The 17163-nt window shown below is 46.3% G+C and overlaps 1 protein-coding gene across 4 annotated transcripts in view; it reads left to right on the forward strand.

Annotated features, from left to right (window-relative positions):
- The window catches only part of PFKFB3 (6-phosphofructo-2-kinase/fructose-2,6-biphosphatase 3), an 86751-nt gene extending 69589 nt beyond the window's left edge, over positions 1-17162 (forward strand). For 2 of the 4 annotated variants that reach the window (XM_059725754.1, XM_006274549.4), the window contains exons 5-15: positions 463-537; positions 956-1012; positions 2828-2952; positions 3817-4024; positions 4261-4407; positions 5091-5195; positions 6110-6239; positions 6736-6798; positions 7051-7115; positions 8786-8959; positions 14139-17162. In XM_059725754.1, the coding sequence (XP_059581737.1) occupies positions 463-537; positions 956-1012; positions 2828-2952; positions 3817-4024; positions 4261-4407; positions 5091-5195; positions 6110-6239; positions 6736-6798; positions 7051-7115; positions 8786-8959; positions 14139-14168 (1179 nt within the window). In that variant the 3' untranslated portion in view covers positions 14169-17162. Of the gene's footprint in view, positions 1-462; positions 538-955; positions 1013-2827; positions 2953-3816; positions 4025-4260; positions 4408-5090; positions 5196-6109; positions 6240-6735; positions 6799-7050; positions 7116-8785; positions 8960-10193; positions 10217-14138 lie in introns of all 4 variants that reach the window. The other 2 variants (XM_019487595.2, XM_019487596.2) reach the window with 2 other exon arrangements.
- The last annotated feature ends 1 nt before the right edge of the window (position 17163 follows it).

Consider the following 17163-nt stretch of genomic DNA (forward strand, 5'->3'; position numbering starts at 1 on the left):
CAGCTTCTTATGGTCATCATAGTCCCTGGTGTCTCTCAGATATTCCCATGAATGCCACATCTTCTTTAAACAGAGGGGGAGAAACTTGACACACAGAAAAAGTGACTTACCCAATTCCACATTGAAGGCTTGGGCTAGAACCCAGGTGTCCAGATTCATAACCAGCAGTGTCCCCACTCCACCATTTTGAATGCTTTATTCTTGACTGAATTCATCCAAACCCATAGAAATATGCAAGTAATATCTAGAAGGCAGAAGAAGGATGGAGAAATACTGATCTTTAAAACACAAAGGCGTTAGGTGGAAACACTGCGTCGTCCAAGGAATCAGTTTTCCCTTTGAGCCAAAGTTACTTTAGTTCTTTTGAGTCTAACGCCTGTTGTGTCAGGATAGGGCTGCGCTCCCTAGGAGGCATGTTAATGTCTTCAGAAGGTAACTTCTTTCTGGATGCTTTTTTTAAAGGTTTTTGATGCCACCAATACAACAAAGGAGAGAAGAGGAATGATTTTAAACTTTGCCAAAGAGAATAGATTCAAGGTCAGTATGTGTCAGACTTATTTCTTGCATGAACGTATGGTCCCCATTATCATACTAGCTGAGTACTGCCATACTACCACACACACTTCTTTATTCTAAGAACACCCATGGGAGGTAGACAGGTGGCATTAGTCCCATTTTACAGGTAGGGAACCAAGGTGAAGCGACTTGTCCGAGATTGGGGAAATATGTGGTGGAAAAAAGGAATTATATCTAGCTCTGTTGAGTCTCAGGCTAGTTATAAAATTCCCACACTGCCAAGATCCCTAGCCAAGAGGGATAGAGGAGATGATGTAGCGAGGAGGGAAACACGCATACATCTTCACGCAGACTTGCATGGGCTGGTGGGAACAGGGCTGGATGTGATACACTTTACACGTTTCATCTGTCCTCAACTGGCTTTTGTTTTGCCTTGTAGGTGTTCTTCATCGAATCCGTTTGCAACGACCCCACAGTGGTTGCCACAAATGTCATGGTAAGAATAGAAAGCTGCTGCTTTCTCGTTAAAACCAGAATTCGCACAAATTCACCCCTGCCCCAGCCAGCACTCAGCTTATTCATTCAACAGTGCCATGCCAGGTTATACCGGCTGACGATTTACAATCTGTCTGGGGCAGATATTTTCACGTAGTTCTAGCTGAAGTGGCAACACAGAGATATCAGCATAGAGCAGATGTGTTCAGTCTCTTCAGAGCTCTGCAGATCCTTATACTTTTAATGCATTAATGGGTAACAAGTGCATATGTCATACACACATATTTGACAATAAGAGTCTAAAAATCTCACTGGCAGACCCTGACACTTGAGTCCCCAGGCAACCAAAGTGCCTTTGAAAACAGCACTCATGTGTATCTGTTGTAAAAGCAGCCCCACAAGGCTTATTTCCTCATTACTATGCAACTTTCTTGACAAAAAGGTGTACTTTGTCTTATAGCTCCTCGGTCATATGAGGAGACCTGTTGGCTGTTAGTCGTCAGAGCTAATAGGTACTTCTTGATTTACCTGTACATTTCACTGTAATGCACTTTCCTCCATCTGGCACTCTTCCAGCCTTATCAAAACTTTCCCAATCATTTAGTGTCTGGAGTGGCACTGGCTTGGCAGGGTGCCTTAAGTTCAACAGATGTTAGTTCCTTGGGCAGGTTTTCTAGCAGTGCTGGGGTTTCCAATATAGCTGCATCCTGTGTTAGTGTCTTGCACCTTTTACCCCTTTGTATAGAACTTCCTTACTGGTGCCGTTTCAACTAGTTAATGATTAAGGGTCTGGGAGGCATGACTTATGAGGAAAGGCTGAAAGAACTAGGGGTATTTAGTCTGGAGAAGAGAAGTGAAGATTTGGTAACAGTCTTCAAATACCTGAAAGGTGATTGTTAGAGAAGATGGAGATGGGCTTTTCTCTGGGGCTATAGGGGACAGGACTTAGGAGCAAGGTGCAGGGGAAATATAGGTTGGAGATTAGGAGGTACTTAGGTTACCTAGAGAAATTGTGGAAGCTCCACCTTGGAAGTTTTCCAGAGCAGGTTGGCGCTTTGTCCCCAATGAAGGCATCCAAGCCATCTTGCCTTGAGCTTGGGACTGGACTAAATGACCTGATGAGGTTCCTTCCTACCCTACTTCCCTATAATGTTATGAAACGCATGGCTTTGAGTTGCATGTGAGGCTGCACTTGGATGGTATGCAGGAGGGTGCATCTGGCTACCTTTCTACAAGTGCAGCTCCGAGTGATTTTATGGGGGAAGGTAGTATTTGCATTCCCGAGCCAGACCTTCTCCCTCTGCTTTAAAAAAATAGCTATAAGAAAACCCCTGGTTGGATAATCTCCAAGTTAGATAATACCTTAATGGAGCCAAAACTAAACCTGGATACATACAACTTTCCTTTGTGCAGGATGTTGAACAGATGTTTTCTAGATGCTACACAAGGAAACAAAGCAGAGCCATAACAAAAGGCCCCAATCCTGCATACACACTTAACTCACACGAGTTATCCCATTGCCTTTGATGTCACTTGTAAAGTTATTAGTGTGTGGAAATGTCTTTAGGGAGCAGGACTTTGACATGATTGCTGCCAGCCATTTACATTGACTTTCTCCTCCCCCTCTTCCCTCCCTGGCATTATCTTTTATAACTGCCAAATGCCAACTGTGAATGACCCAGCCAATGACTCTAGGAATAACTCTGATACCCGATATTGAAACAATCTGATTAGTCTAAATATGTAGCCTGGTTGGAGACTGTCTGCACTGAAAGCTTTCTAAAGACTTATTGATTTGCTTTCTCTATTGCTGCAGGAGGTTAAATTGTCCAGCCCAGATTACAGAGACTGTAACTCAACTGATGCCATGGAGGACTTTATGAAGAGAATCAATTGTTACCAGTCCAGCTACCAGCCACTTGACCCAGATGACTATGACCGGTAAGAAGCTTTGCTGACTTCTAAATAGGCTGCTTTTAAGGGCCTTTTGTCCTCAGAGAAAAGAGTAATAAAGAGCTCAGTTGGAAGAGGTGAATGTGCTAGAATAAAATTTGTGTAAGCCTCCAATCCTCACTGTAAATTCAAACTCTTTTTTGAAGACTGAGAAGGTCTGACTTTTCACTGCCTTTTGCGAAGCATCTTGCTGATTTCTTGAGATTTTTCTGCCTGTTTGCAGACTGCAGAGCTTCAGCACCGCAGCTGAGCTTTTGGGTGCTGCTTTGAACCTTATGACACTATTGTATTGAAGGTGTCTATGGATGGGATAGGGACAGGGTCCTAAACCTGGGTCACCACCTCCCCAACTAGTACATCCTCTCACCAGAACCTTGCCACCTTAAGCGCCTCCAGACACGGTCCGTCCTTGTCTGCAGGGTTGCAGTATTTACCTTCTGTACTTGTTCACGAGTATGTCCTGGGTCGTGTGACATCCAGTCTGGGGACTGGACAGCCTGCCCTCTGACCCTTCATAAGTACTGTGGTCTAGGCCTCAGCTGTCTCCAGCTTTGGGAACCACATGAAGGAATGCTGCCTCATTCCCAATCTCATCTTGTAGCACTAAAAAAGAGATTAAATTGATCCATGATTTAGGTAGAGAGCACAATCCACTACAAGGCATATGGAGATTAAAATCCACATTGACACTACCTAGGTAAAGGGGGAAGTCATGAAATCTCTCGACAACAAATCCTTTTAACGCTGGGATTATATCCTGACCAAGATGTTTCACAAGCCAGGCTTGGAGATTTTGTTCGTGGAATTGTCCCCAGTTCATGTCACCACTGATCCTTGCCATGATTTCCGTAGGGATCTCTCTCTGATCAAAGTGATCGACGTGGGGCGGAGGTTCCTTGTGAACAGGGTCCAGGATCACATCCAGAGCAGAATCGTCTACTACTTGATGAACATCCACGTCCAGCCCCGCACCATTTACCTCTGCCGACACGGCGAGAGTGAATTCAACCTCAAGGGGCAGATAGGGGGTGACTCGGGACTCTCCAACAGGGGCAAGAAGGTAAGGGGAAAAATCCCTCTCGAGTGGGTGTAACTTGGCTAGGCACATTGGCTGTGTACTATGCTGTGCATGAGACATGCTGCCTGTGCTCTCTGGGTGGGTCTTGGTGCTGCATATGTGTCCTTTTCTGAAAGCAGCAGACCTCCTAGTACATAAACAAGCACTTGTGAATCTGGCAGCAGATGGCAAAGACAGGATGCAGATCACTAACCCCTCTCTTGCTCTACCTTCTGCAGTTTTCCATTTCACTGAAAAAATTTGTTGAGGAGCAGAACCTGAAGGACCTCAAAGTCTGGACCAGCCAGATGAAAAGGACAATCCAAACGGCAGAAGCCCTCAAGTTGCCCTACGAGCAGTGGAAGGCACTCAATGAAATCGATGCGGTGAGCATCTTAATTGCCTTACTTGCGACTAATTCCCACTGTCCGTGTGTTAAAGCATCAGCCTTTTGCCTCTGCCCAAATGTGGTGATGGAGGCAAGGCTTTAGGAGTCACCTCCCCAGTCTAACACATCATTGCTTGCTTTGGAGAGGCTGTTTATGTCCTTGAGAGCCTTTGCTGCAAGAGCAGAGGAGGATGAGGACTGAAGTACCCAGGTAGCACTGGGATGGGGAAGCTGACTCAATGCCCAGCTCTGGACAGTGCAGGTACTGAGCTTTCACAAGCAGTGAAATTTCCCATGCCTGGAATGGCAAGGAAGCAGAAAGAAGGACTATTGTCTCCCAGTTTGGTTTTGAAGGGTGAACGCAGTTCTCGGGTTAAATCGAGCAGAAGTGCTGGAGCCATATGCTTCCTGGCTTCTCCTTTTCTGCTTCTGATCTTGGCTGTGGATTACATGGAAGCTGCCAAATTGCTCAGTAACTTTGACCTCAGACCTACCAGATTAAAACTGCTGCAACCCAGTGCCACCGCAGAGCCGATTACTTAGATCGCTAAAGCACTAGTTTTGCTCTTCAGGCTGGAAAAGTGTTCGTTTCAAGGCCCCTTGGCACCTGCTGTAACGGGAACCTGCAGCTCTCTCGTATAGAGTTCAGTAAATAACTCCAGCGGCATCTTGTTTTTTCAGGGTGTATGTGAAGAGATGACTTATGAAGAAATCAAGGAACAGTATCCAGAAGAATTTGCCTTGCGGGATCAGGACAAATATTACTACCGCTACCCTTCTGGAGAGGTAGGTCTGTAGGAAACCCTCCCAGACTTGACTAACAAAACACCCCATGCCTTCCTGTAGTAATTCTAGAGCTCTTCGGCTTTCCATCCAACCCAGCGGGCAGAGGAGATGGGGCAGCATTTCTGAGAGTCAAAGCAGAAGTTAGATGTGAACACAGACTCTGCTGGGCTCTTGTAAAATTATTCTAGGAGTCTAGTACCTTAATCAAAGTCATTCCAGTCATTAGGACCACTCAAAGGGTGTGTGAGATGGAAGAAAAGTCATTAGAATCTAGTTGTATAGCGAACCTGAACATCTTTCATAGGGAAGGAGTTTGCTTTACTTCCCTTCTCTAGTTTCCTTTCTGGCCAAGTGGCTGGGAGAATGATTGAGCTGGTCAGACATTTTTGGGGAGCGATATATCAATCGGTGCAAGCGTTGAGTTCAGTTGGCTTATTTACGGAGAAGGGACCAATAAGCACGAGCCAAATAAACTGGGGAACACAAAATCTTTGTTGATACTCAAGCTTACACATGCATAGTTATTTCTCATGGATGACCGATAGAAACCCAGGTTTAGTAAACTTCCCACTAGACACCACTCTTGGTTTCGTCTGAGCGGTAGAGTCCTTGGAGATCTCTCAGATGATTCAGGCCTCCAGAGCTTAAAATGTCTCATAAGAAAGCAAACTTCGGAGATGTAGTGATTCATTATGCTTAATAAACCCTTCGTGTTTGCAGTGCCAATGCAGAATGTTGTTAGTTGCCTAGTCACAAGAAGCAGCCCAGACTTCAAGAGGTCTGTGGGAGAGAAGTGTAGCTTGGTCTAAATTAGGATCCCTGCTGGCAAACCAAAATGAAGACTGTTTTTGAGTCCTGAGAGACCCTGGCTCTGCCCTCTGTGCTTATCTCCAGTATCTCTCTCTGTTCTGCAGTCCTACCAAGATCTAGTGCAGCGCCTGGAACCGGTCATCATGGAGCTGGAGAGGCAAGAGAACGTCCTAGTGATCTGTCACCAGGCGGTGATGCGGTGTCTCCTGGCTTACTTCCTAGACAAGAGCGCAGGTACGTTGCTTCTGGGAAAGGGGATGGGGTCCTTTGCAGCAGCTCTTATAAACCAATTGGAAGAAAATAGCATGTCCTGTAGCCCAAACCCTGCAGACACTCAGTGTTTTAAACAGGTTTATCACCTGAATCCCGGCTATGTCATGGGATGAGCAATTCAGCCCACCAGCTGCTGGCCTCTACTCCAGCTTGTGGGCTGCTGCAGTGCTATTCCTCCAAGTTTGCTTTGAGAGGCTAATTGTTCTGTCCCCCCGTTGTTGAGGAGAGATGCTTGGCCTCCCAGTCGGATCCTGCCAACGTGGGATGTTGGGCTGGCTGAGAGCGCAGCCCCAGGCAGGCGCTGGCTTTGTCTGTGTAGATACGGCGGAGGCAGCGTTGCAGTTTGTATGAAGGGAAGAGCTGCCCCGCCAGCCCCTGCAGCTGGGGCAAAGCTCAGCCCCTTGGAAAATGGATTATGCTGCCCATCCCATTGATAACCCACCTGTTGTTTCTGCAGCTGAAATGCCCTACCTGAAATGTCCCCTCCACACCGTGCTGAAGCTGACCCCCGTGGCATATGGTAAGTGACCCACACTTCCTTGACACATCAGCTTGAACATTTCAGTGAAGCATTTACTGGTAGTTGCATCCTGTTTAAAAATTAAGCTGGAAGCCCCGATGGGGAAGCAGGACCCGCACCTTTGAGTGTGCACAGTGCCTTGCACAGTGGTGTCCTGATCCTGGCTGGGGTGGTTGGGCCCTAGTATCATACAAGCCCTACCAGAACTTGTGTTGGCCACCCCTTCATTTGTTGTTTTCCTCCCCTCTCCAGGCTGCCGGGTTGAGTCCATCTGTCTGAACGTTGAAGCAGTGAACACTCACAGAGAACGGTCAGAGGTGAGTGGCGCTTTCGCTTCCCTCCCTGCCTTCTCCTAATGGCAACAAGGACCTCTGGAGAGGTTGCAGAGGGGTGGGGGAGTCGTTTAAGTGGGCACTTGTGCTGCGAAGAGCAGGAACAGTAAGCAGCTTGTTGCTCTGAATGTTGGAAAAGACAGGTTGTCACATCCACTGCAAACACTTTCCCCAGATCCTTAACCAAAGCCCAGCGAGGCCAGTGAAAAGTTTCTCTTTGGGCCTTAATGATATCTAGCTTTCTCATAGAACTTTTCAAAGTGCTTTACAAGGCCGATGGTATCCTTATCCCTGAGGAACAGGGAGAGGCATTGACTTTTGGAAATCTCAATTCTGTCTTCACTGGTCTTGGAGATTTCTAGCCAGTGCTGGACCTCCTCTTTGGTCTTTGGATCACCCCTGAATGACTATAATGGAAATTGAAGCAGGCAGATTGCCAAGGCCAGCAGCGCAAGTGATAAAAGTAAGAGGAGAAGAAGGCAGGGAATGACCACAACAGTTTTGTAGTCAGGGATGGGTTCATTGGGTCAGAGGATGTTAGAGGAATGGGATTATCTCCTGATGGGGAAGACTAGTTTATCTGGTGTTGTGGTGCTCTTGAGCCTGGTAAGCCAAACAGATTGAAGTCTGGCCATTGTGTGGATGGAAGACTCCCTTCTTCCCCGCCCCCCGCCAAAATATTGATATAATATATACATATATATATAGGTGCTACAGGAAGTAGTGCTGGTTATTTAGACAGCATACCTCCTCCGAGTTGGTACCAAAGGTGGCACGCTCAGGCTTGGTGGTTTGGGATCTTCTGGGTGAGACATACTTCAGTCTGCAGGTAGTTAATATATCCCGTCATACTCTTTTGTAGCGGCAATCTTTGCCCACTTGGGCTGGTGAGACAGTCTCTCTCTGAGTTGCCCACGTTGGGGTGGCTTTCCCTTTCTTTTTCACTCTCCGGCTGACACCGGATACAGCGTTGTGAGATGTCAGCCTTCTAGATGCAGCTGCATGTTCCTCTTTTTGTAGCTTATGCCGAGTGCTTTTGAGTCCTCTGAAAGCTGCTGCAGGAAACTCCACAATTAGACTTGCAGTGAGAAGATGAAGCTTAGGCCACTGTGTAGTGCTCGGGTTGGGCTCCTGGTAGCTGTCCTGCTATTTCACACCAGGGAGCACAAACCTCTTGCTGTTGTGCTCCGCTGGCTGCTCTAATTGCTGCATGTTTCTCTGTAGCTAGATGAGTTCATTCTGTTCCTCTTGGTTTTTATGCAACCTGCTCAACTAACTCCTTGGGTCAAAAGGAGAGACTTTGAGAAGGAGACTGAAGGGCTTTCTTCTTCACTCTGGCCTACACTATATAGTCCTCATCCTTTCAAGCTGTCGCCTTTTTTTGTGTGCGCGTGCATAAAATGAGAGGGGAAGATAGCAGGGGGAGGGAATTCTCCCTTTGCAATACAGGGTAGTTTGTCTTTTTAATTCTCTTTAGACAGTCTCTCCTGTTCTCTAAACTTATTTTTGGTGACCAGAGATACAAATGCATCAACTGAGCGCTTTGTTTGTAGTTGCTGTTAATCGGGGGGGAGGAAGAAAGGGCAATTTTTAAAATGGCTTTTTTCGTAACTGTCGCCTTCTTCCTTTTTTGTCTTTGTCTCGCTTTAATTTAGGAAGCAAAGAAGGGACCTAACCCGCTCATGAGACGCAATAGTGTTACCCCTCTAGCAAGCCCAGAACCCACCAAAAAACCTCGCATCAACAGCTTTGAGGAGCATGTGGCTTCTTCTTCTGCCGCCCTGCCAGTCTGTATGCCCCAGGAGGTGCCCACCCAGCTGCCTGGACAAGTTAGTTGAATTCTTTTCCTTGGTGTTGGTGTTGGTGTTGTCGTCCTCCTTGTGTTGCTTCTAAATATAGGGACTGGTCTTTATTGTGCTGCTATGAGCTACCTTTTTCATCACAGTGTGCCATCCACTGCTGTCCCTTGCATTTAAAAGCATCCACTGAACAATAGTTGTCAAACGCCTTGGGTTTTGTAGCCTTTGCATAGTTTAGAAAGCTCCAGGCCAAAGGGAGCAGCTGTGTTGGTCGACACTCATGTTGCTCTCCTGCCCTGTCTTGAATCTCAGTCACTGGACATCCGCTGCGGTGTAGAAGCCTAGGGCTAGCTTGTCTACCCCTGTCTAGATCATCCATTTAAACCCTCCCGTCCCTCCTTCTCTGGGCTCCCGCTGTTCCTTTATATGGCAAGAATTTAACTGTAGGTATTGCAATAAAGAAATAATTCTTGACACCATCCTCTTGCTATAACTGCTTCCTTACTCTCCCTACGTTTACAATAAAAACAGTCTAGCTTAAAGTGAGACAATACCACGACCTAAATTGTCATTTCAAGCAGAGCCCAGCCGAGGCTGATTTTTAAACTGGCTTGGACTATAATTATGTTGCCGCCTGGCAAGAATTAGCTGCCAGGCTTGGTTATTGAAAGCCCTGGGGCACTTCTGGAGTGGGCAGGAGAGCCTTGAAGCACTCCTCCAGGGACATTTCTTGATTCCCCTCCACCCCACAATAATAGAAACTCCTCTGAGTCATCTCCCTCAACCATGTGAAATTCTGGACGAGTGCCCTATTCAGGCCTTTTAAAGACAGCCTCAATTATACATGAGCTTCTCCCTTCTGTCCCCGAGACGGGACAGGTGGTAGGCTTATACTAGCACCTAGCCATGCTTCCTTTTCCCTTTGGTCCATGTTAACTTCTTTGTGTCCTCTCGTCCGTCTTATAGGTCAGCCCTAGAAGTAGCTTTAGGAAAGGCCAGCACATTTATGCTCTCCTGAACTGGCACGAACGGCTGGGGGTCCTGTTTGGTGGCTGCTTCGTATTGACAGTTCTCAACTAGTGCTAGCAGGGGTGCTAATGGCGCTTCCAGCTTTCGGGGTCCTTTATGCTAGTGATCCAGCTGATTAGGATCCGAATTGTTCTTTGTTTCGTTGCTTCTTGCTGACTTCAGGTGACTCCCTCCCTCCTCGCACTGCATTACTGACGCTTCTCTTTCCATTCTCTTTCTCTCTCTTTCTCTACAGCCTTTACTAGGGAAGGCATGTCTGTAAGTATCTTCTCATGAGTTTTCCCCCTCCCTCTTTCTGTACCTCTTTCAATCCCACTGGCTATCTTGTTGTTGGGGGGTTGTGAAAGTAGACAGAGATGCAAACTTTAATTCTGTGGTTTCCGAGTTGTTCTTTACATGGGGGGAATGTCTGTATCTTGACGCTGCCCCGGTACTGTTTGTTCAAGTGCATGCACATCTTGCATTAAACCTCCGTAGTCCGTCCTCTGTTGAGATGAGAAGCATGCCTTTTGCCTCCTAATCTCTCCCTCCCTTGCTTGCTCTTTTTCCAACTGTTTGGTCAATGGGATTGCAGTCTAAGGTTTCTCATCTGTATTTGTACCTCCTACTGTAGACCTGGTTTGTCCTTTCTGTTGGCTATGTGGCTTATTGCAGCCAGTTTGGCATTTAACTAGATGGAGGAAAAAGGGGTATCTTTCTAGCTAGAAAGTGATGCAGATTATCTGCTTCAGCCATCCTTTGGGGGAGAATTGTCTATTGGGAGCTAGACATCCTGGTTGAAGAGCTGTATGCTTAGCTCATGGAGATGCTTCCCAAAGCCAGTTTTTTGGCTCCTTTTTAGAGTGTGATGGGTGGAGGGGGTTGGACCGAAGAGGCTTCCTAGGAAGGCTTTGTAAAAAGTGACCGGCTTCAGGTCACTCCAGCACTCCATATCCTATGTCCCAAGGAAGAGTGGTTGGAGTTGGACCGACTGCTGTCAGGTCCTGGTATCCATCCACTTGAGGACCAAGGTTTTTTTGGGCACAGTGCATTTAGGTTGGCTTGGCATGAGTGGACAATTGCATAGTCGAGACCATGCTACTTTTGCAGGTGTTTATACCTGAATATTTAACCATTGTCCCTAAGTCCTGCAGTACTCCTGGCTGTAAGTACTCTGGGATGTTGCTACATTATGCTGGAGGATCCCTACTTATTAAATAAGAACAAAGCCGGTTCAGTATTGAGGGGAAGCTTCCTTGTTTTACCAGTGTCAGATTTCTGGCTCAAAGAAACAGCAGGAGCATAAGCCATGCTGGAGTCTTCTCCTGTTTCTTCTTTAAGACTCGTGGGTTTTCTAGATCTGGTGCAGAATAACAACAGTGGAGTAGTCGGCAGGCACCTAATTGGCACATGCCGGTTGTAGGTAACCAGGGAACAGGCACCACGTGATGGCACTTGGGGATCGGCTTGCTCTCCGAAGCACAGTCTGGATCAGGTCAATACGCAGCTCTGCCCTTATTTGTTTCGTTGGCTAAAGATGCCAGGATTTGCTGTTCGCTGAGGCAGCCCGCCACCGCCGCAGCATACTGATTGAACTTCATTTGAATTCTTCCCATCTCCTCCTCACCTTGTGACTGCTTTGGAAAGGCAGCCTGACTAACAGCTTCTGTATTTGGAGGGCAGGTGGGAACGGGTCAGATCAGTGAGAGGTCAGAAAAGTCGTGTCTGGGTCTTGTTTTCGGGGGTGCTCAGGTCTTACATTAAAGGCTGAGCATAGGAGGAGTCCTCTTTTTTTTGTTTGTTTTGTTTTTTTTATGTTGGATCTGTTTGGCATGGCATGCATGGCTGCTCTGTGCTATCCTCACCGTTCGTGGGCACCGGGTCTGTAAGAAAACGTATTCCTGGAAGAGAGAGGCCTTTAGCTGTGCAACGCTGGCTGAGCCTCACATAATTGTTCCCTCCGGGTTTGCAGCCCTTTGGAGACAGCTGTGTCGGGTTGCCAGGCAAAAAAACTCAGAGGACCGGCTGGTTCAACAAAGTTCCCATGGCTTTCCCCAGCTCTTGAGACTTACAATTTAGGGCAGGCCAGACTACTATGGTTTGAAGCTTGGCCGGGTGGTGGCATTTACATATATCTAGCTCAGATGCTTATCACTGAAGGTAGACGAGACAGATGATCCTGCCTTGAGCAGTGGTTGGGTATGAGGTCCCCTCTGATTTTGACAGTAATCTAAAATATCCCGGTCAAATACAAGGGGAAGCCTTGAGTGTCTAAGCTAATGTCACATGCATGTTCTTTGAGTCCTCTTAATGCGTGTGTTAGACTGCTATCTGCCTACCAATATATAACATGGATGCCTCTTGGTAGGCATCTCCCGAGGATGTCAGCTTGTATTGGAGCGTAAGAGTGCATAATTATGGCTGCCCACCCTTTTCCGGACAGTAGTAACTCGCTCCCTTACTTCCAACCATGAGCTGTAGTGTTTTAGGCAGATCCTGTGCTGATGCCATGTCATACGTGCCATTGAAATCAATTGAACTCCTACCGTTCACAGCAGCTGAGGATCTTAAGAGTGGCCAACTTGCAGAGGGAAGAGTTTGAAGTGTCAGTGTCTGGGAACCACTACCCAACTGAGTACGATAGGAAGGTTTTGGTGATGGTTCAATGGACAACAGAGCAAGGTCACCTGGAAAACAGGCAGGAAATAGAATAAAAATGGGATGGCCATGTTCAACCAGCAACTCAGCAGTGCCCTTGGCTAGGAAAAGCCCAGCACTACTTTGAAAGTGCTCATGCCGATTCTCGGAGAGCATGGGGAAAAACAGCTGTTGCTTTTTTTTTGTGGTTTTTTAATTCTCTAATGTTGCACACGAGATTGCGTGGGGTTTCTTCTGCATTTACATGTTTTGATCCTAAATGCATGTTTTTGTAAGAAATCCAATTTAAAGTTTTCTCCCCTTCACTTTTCATGCTTAAAGACGAACTGTCTGTCACTTTCTCAAAGTTTTCTCTTTACTAACATTTCCAAGGTAAATGGCTTGATGCATGCTGTGGTTTTTTTCCCCCCTGATCTGACCCTGTCTCATTAGATAAAAAGAGCATCTCAACTCCCCCCAACCTGCTTTTTGTTTCTTTGCATCTGAGTCCATGTTATAAACCTGATAAGAACTGTGATTTCTGTTAAGGGGTCCGTGTGGCCATATAGATAAAGGAAAAAAAAAACCCACCTTGTTGTCTTAAGAAACCCCCTAGTCTCTTCCTTCTTTTTTAATGTTCCCTGTGATGTTGTAAATGGGAAAAACCCTTCCAGTTGTGGTGAACCCTCAGCAACCCCCTGTCTAGCGGGAGCTGTTTTACCTTCTGATGCTCTCTCTGGTGTTCATGTGTTGTCACTGGTGTGCGTATGTAGTTGTTGAGACTGCCAGTGTCCTTGTGATGTATTAGAAAGTGCCTTTTTATCAGACCCCAATGTTCACTGGATGTCTTTGCAACAGTGGTTCTGAAGGGATGGGTCTGTAGCTGGGTGACAGATGGACCCCAGGGGACCCTATTGCTAATAAATGGGGCGTGGCGGGAGGGTTTGCAAAGTTGGTCCTTCTCAGTTTGTAGTCCACTGTGCGGTGGGCTAAGGGAAGCAGAGCCCCCGTGCTCAGCTGAAACAGCCTGTGCACACACATCTCCCTGTGCCATCTTGCAGGCTGGCACCATAGGGTGGGTGGGTTGAAATGCAAGTTATTACTAAGCATCCACAAATGTGCTTGGAGCCCTGGAGAAACAAAGATCCAGGGCCTAAGTCTTCACCCTCTTGGGCCTTATGGCCATTTATGCTTCTGCAAAGTGGGCTGATCTGGAAGTGTTATACACCCAGCGTGCATATTGTGCCAGGCCCCCAGGCTCTGCCCTGAGATCTTCCCAATCTCAATAGAGACAGGACACCCATGAGGCTGTGGGGGGGCAAAGGGGAGGCATTGGCAGCATATAACCAAACCCTCTGGGGTCGTCTTGTTTTATATTAGCTGCTCCTTCAAGAGGCATTGCGTGACCTGCCTCCCTGCTGGATGCTTTTGCACAGATCCCTTTATGTCAACTTTCTCTTGCCCAGTGTTTTTGCATGTTCAAAACGGTGCCATGTCTCTTGCTATCCTTGGTTTTTGGAGTCACGGGACCAATCTAACCCCGGTTCCACTTCTCTCTTTGCAGAACATGAATAACTTGCAGAAGCAATCATGATTTCTTCCGGGGCAGTGAAAGCCGACAAGAGAAGCCAACTCCACTCCATCATCATTTCTGAAGCTTGCTTGTATCGTACTCCTCCATTCGACTCGAGGTCGACCTTTGGCTGCTTCTACCATAGCTGTTCATCTGCGAGCTTGGACTTTCTTGAATGGGGGAGAGAGAGAATTTTGAAATGGGGGAAAAAAGTGGATTCAACATCAAATCCTTAGGCCATTTTGTGTTTCCTCTCTGGTGTTTGATCTACCGTAGCAAGCTGTACAGTGCTTCTAGTGCACAGAGTTTCCGAACTTTATTTTTGTTTGTAAGCGATGTGATCTCCTCGCAGGGACGACCATCTGGTACCGACTCGTCTTCGGGTTGCGAGGAGGTACGTGGATGTTGCAGGGGTAGCAGAGAAATATAGGGAGGACTTTTAAATCTTCTCTTCCATCGTATCAGGCTCCTTAGAGACTGGCGGCAGTCGGGAACCTGCGTGCATCCAGTCTCACTGAAGTATGTGACCTGACTGCAGAGAAGGCGGAGGCAACGGTGTGAAATCTTTGGCTGTTGGAGCTGAATTTTGCAGCCGGTTTGAACAAAAAAGAAAAAAAAATGGAGGAAAAAAATACACTATCTGTATTACTATGAAAGGGATCTGCAGAGAATGTCAATCTGCTTCTGAAACCAAGTTAAACTGCCTTTAGCATAAAACCCAGCTTCCCTGGTGCTAGCTTAGGAGGTGATTTTTGGCCACTGGCTGACTTGAAGTGGCAGTTCGGCTTGTATTGTGGGAAGCCCTTGAATTTTTTTTTTTTTTTTTTTTTTGCTGTTTTGAATTGAATTTGGGTTGTATGGGCGAGGGGTGGGGTGGGGTGGGATGGGATGGGATGGGGACAGAGACTTACGTGATCGAAGACGCGCGCGCTGTATTTATATTTGATTTGTAATCCATCTGCCTGCCCTCCCCTTCTTTAGATGGATTTTGGCCTGCATGTCTGCAGGACCAGGGCAGCCTTTTCAAAACTAGGTGTCCACACTAAGCTAGATGTGTTTTGCAGATACGTGAGTCTGAGGTGTACGGAGGCCTCTCCAAGAGACGCAAATTCTCTTTGAGGGAGGAGTGCATGTGTAGATCTAGAAGAAGTCACAATATGAGACACTCATTTCTTTTTTTAAAAACCTCTTGGTTTTTGCACTTTGTGTGTGGCAGGAGCATGATTTTACTTTCCTTCTTTTGGCAAATCCTGCCCTTGGCAGGTGAAGCCTAAATCCCCAGATCCTGTCCTGCACGTGCTGAAGAGCTAAGGCCACAAAGCAGTGGATAGGGACAGTATTAACAGGGTGGGGTGAGGTGTTAGCTACTAATTTTTTTTTTTTTATAAAGCAGCTGTAGGAACTGGCAGGTGCCCAAGTGTTGTGTGTGCAAATCCCTTCTTGACACACTGGTCAGGTTAAGGGGTTTAAGACCAAGATGAACCACTACTATGTGATCGTGCAGAAGTTTGCATGTGTGTCTGTGTGCTTGTGTGTTGTTTTTTTTGCACGGATGGGATTCCTTCCTCACGGCAGAAGCACCGGGGAAACTTTGTTTGAAGCAGTCCTAGCTTTCTCTCCCCTCCACCCAGGACGTACATTTATTTTTATTTTTTTTTTGCTCACCCCTAGGCTTCATTGGGAGCCTACCATGCATCCTGTCCAGCATACAAGTGCAGAGCCAAAAAAAAAAAAAAATCAGAGTAGAGCTCAAGCAATACTTCTTTGTCTTAATGTGCAACTAAATCATATGCCGAAAGGACGCACCGTACAGTCCGTTAGCTAAATGGGGGGACCCTCGGCGGGGACCCCTCCAACTTTTGTCCCCGTCTCTCTCTCTTTCCTTTCGTTCTTGCTTCTGGTAACAGCTAGCGATATTTCTGCAGATGGGAGCAGAGAGGCTCTGTTGGAAAGTGGCTACTTTTTTTTTGCCTAGGAAAGGCAAACCACAGTGCCTAATGCTTTAGTCTTGCACAGTGCAAATGCTTTGTATGTCTTCGAGCAGCACCAGCCAGAGGCCATCACGGGCTCTCTCCGCTCACATCTGACCCTTGATGATATTGGTGACCTGCCGGTGTGAGGTTGCTCGCATACACACGTTCTTGTACAGATGAAGTGGAGAAGACACTTTTTTTTAAATAGCCATGTTAAACAGAGTCCCCTTTCCATGCGTCTGTGTGCATGTTTTAATGTCTGCCCTTTAAATTCACTGCTGTTTTTTTTAAGAGACTGATTTTTTTTCTTTTCTTCTGAGGGCAAGTGTCTTTTATCTTCTGAAACCACTTCCCTAGGAGTGTGACTGTCTCCTCCTGCTATAGGAAGATAACGCAGCAGACGCAAACACGACGTCCACAGAGCCCTCCCCAGTATCAATACAGAAAACATGCGATCTCCAAACAAAATAAAATCCTTTTTTTTTTTTTTTTTTAATTTTAACTTTTTTAATCTGGCTAGTCAAAAAGGAGATTTTATTTATGGCTTCAAATTAGCAGATGGATTTCCCCCTCCCTTCCCCTTAGTGGTGGTGAGTTGAGCAAGATGCTGGAAGGAAGAGAAATTCGTTGTCACACTAGAAACATGACAGCAATCCTCTGATTTCTTGTAAAAAACGCAACTATTGGGCAATGCCATCCTGAGTACAGGAGCTAGTGAGGAAAAAGAATTTGATGAACCACACCAATGACTTTTTTCTTTTTCTTTTTTTCCTTTGTAATACTTGAATTTATTTTTTTATGATTTTGATAGCCAAGTGGTGTTTATTTATTTAATGTATTCTGCAAAGCTTGGAGAGAAGGTTAGTTTTTGGGGAGGATTTTTTTTTTTTTTTTTGACTTGTGGTATGTTAAATGTATTCTGTATATATGTCTGGAATAATTGCCTGAGACAAAGCTGTGTCAGCTTAAAAACAGGGTATGCCTTTCAGAAATTTGTATATTTTGCAGTTGCTGGACCAATAAAATATCTTGTTGGAATAGAG

Source organism: Alligator mississippiensis, chromosome 4 (assembly GCF_030867095.1).
Source record: "Alligator mississippiensis isolate rAllMis1 chromosome 4, rAllMis1, whole genome shotgun sequence".
NCBI lineage: Eukaryota > Metazoa > Chordata > Crocodylia > Alligatoridae > Alligator > Alligator mississippiensis.